The 2,335-nt window shown below is 26.3% G+C and overlaps 1 protein-coding gene across 1 annotated transcript; it reads right to left on the bottom strand.

The window, feature by feature from the left end:
* Window positions 1-1,495: 1,495 nt before the first annotated feature.
* Window positions 1,496-2,335, bottom strand: EIN_233670 (tyrosine protein kinase TXK, putative; the record flags this gene model as incomplete). Its single annotated transcript, XM_004256089.1, has 1 exon — window positions 1,496-2,335. One exon carries the CDS (start codon window positions 2,333-2,335, stop codon window positions 1,496-1,498), a length of 840 nt encoding a protein of 279 aa, XP_004256137.1.

The raw sequence follows: 2,335 nt of genomic DNA, 5'->3' as shown, positions 1-2,335 counted from the left end.
GTGTATTAATAATAACATCAAGTGATAATTTAATTATTTCAAAATAATAATTAAATATATAATAATTAATATTACAACAATTTCTAAAAATTAAAAAAAATTAATAACACATATATCCAAATAAAATAATTATATAAAAATCAATAACAACTATAAATAAATAATTAAATAAATCTACAAAAAAATACATACAAAAAACTATTAATTTATATATTGTTTTATCATCAAATATAATTTTAAAAACTTATAGATAATTATTGATTGATTTAATTAACGAAAATGTTATAAATCTAATATATTTAATTATAATAATTTACTTTTTTATAATATATAAAAAATAAAAAAAAGTGTTAATTAAAAATAGATAATAATAAAACCAATTATTTATTGGTATACTTTTTTATTCTTATATTGGTATTATTTTTATTTAATGTGTTATTATTTTTAATATTTTTTTATACGACTATTATTATACAGTGGTGGTATAAACCCACTTAATTTGGAATAAACCCATTTTTTGAGTGAATTTTGTAAAACTTTGGTTGAACTTTAAGCCAAAATAAAAAAAGGTAAATACCACCCTTCATAAATAGGAAAATGGGATTGATTGGGTCTTTTTTGTTTTTTGAGAAAAAAGTCAATTTTGCTCTGTTTAAATGAAACTCTTTTACTGTTTTTGTTCAACCGTATCAGCAACACTTTAGAAATTAGACTGAAAAATGTTGTTTGTTTCAACGTCAGGTTATTCTTTTTTTTACCCAAGATAGCGTCCATACTAATAATATCCGACATGTCATCAAACTGTAAAGCGGCTTTAGCAGTGTCAGAGAGTTCATCCATGTTGTCGTGGACTATGTCTTTAAACATTTTTTATGAAGCTTTTCATTTTATCGGCCAAGCCTTAAATATTATTTAAGTTGCTCACTTATCAGCTTTGGTACAAGCTGCTATTCTACTTCTCAATATTTTTATTTCCTTGCCAAGGCTTAATGTATTTTTTTAATTGAAGGTTTTTTTATTACGACTATTAAAAATATTATAAAATTATATAAACTTAAATATTATTTTTTCAAGTTCAATTATAGTAAATATAGGGTATATTGTAAATTAAAAGATTAATTTAAGTTCTATAAGAAAAAATCAAAAGGACGGACAAAAAAATGTCTTTTTTGATAATTAACACTTTAAATAACACTGAACAAAATTCAAGTGGTCTAAAAATCGGGGAAATATCGAGTTCATTAAATTAATTTCCGTTTTTTAGAGTTCATATTATGTGCATAAACAATACACAAGCCAAAAAAGGAAAATCATCAAAAATTTGATTAATATCCCTGTAAAAACAGGCCAAAACAAAAATAAGGGCGTTATTTTAAGTGTTAAGTGTTAATATAATTGTATAATTTTATTGACATAATTAATATATATATATTTAATATATATAATTAAATTCATATTTTAAACAAAAAATTACTTCTACAATAAATAAATAAACTCATTGTTGCGATAATATATTCACAAGTTCTCCAATTTCAATTCTTTCAACTGGTTTTTGTTTCCAACACGTTTCAATCACTCTGTACAACCGTTCTGGAACTTCTTCTTTTCTCTCAAGACGTTTTCCCTCTATAACAAACTCCGCGATTTTCCATGGAAATTTGAATATATCATTTTGATAAGCCTCAGACCACCCAAAGACTTCATACAAAGTTACTCCAAATGAGAAGATATCCGCTTCCTTCTTATACTTCTCTTGATTTAATACTTCAGGAGCCATATACACTGGTGTTCCAATACCCTTTGTGAAAGTCATGTTAGTCATCAACATGTTGACATTTCTAGCACTTCCAAAATCTGTCAATTTAGCATTGACCTTCTCATTCAAGTCAAGTGAAATAACAAGAATGTTGTCTGGTTTGATGTCTCTGTGTAGTATCCCGTTCTCATGTAAATACAATACACCTCTAGCTCCATCAATCATCATTTTAACTCGAATTTTCATATCAACTTCTTCACTCTTTTTGTGTTTCATCAAGTCCTGTAGACTGCCATATTGTGCAAATTCGGTGACCATACATATTTTATTTGGTATAAAGACAGCTCCATAGAAGTGGACGATATACTCACTTCGAAATTTGTCCAACATTGAAACTTCTTTCTCAAATTCATCAAACGCCTTTTCATCAAAAGTCGAATTTTTCATCTTTTTAATAGCAACAACATTTCCTAAATAACTTCCTTTATAGACAACGCCAAACGATCCTTCCCCAAGTTTCTTGTCTTCAATTAACACGTCCGGGTCTATTCTTGTCGATTGTTGTGTAATTCCCTTCAT

The sequence above is a fragment of the Entamoeba invadens genome (assembly GCF_000330505.1).
Source record: "Entamoeba invadens IP1 unplaced genomic scaffold scaff_1105074726317, whole genome shotgun sequence".
NCBI classification, from domain to species: domain Eukaryota; phylum Evosea; order Mastigamoebida; family Endamoebidae; genus Entamoeba; species Entamoeba invadens.
Note: the sequence above shows the minus strand (reverse complement) of the source record. Positions and strands in the feature narration are given on the sequence as shown.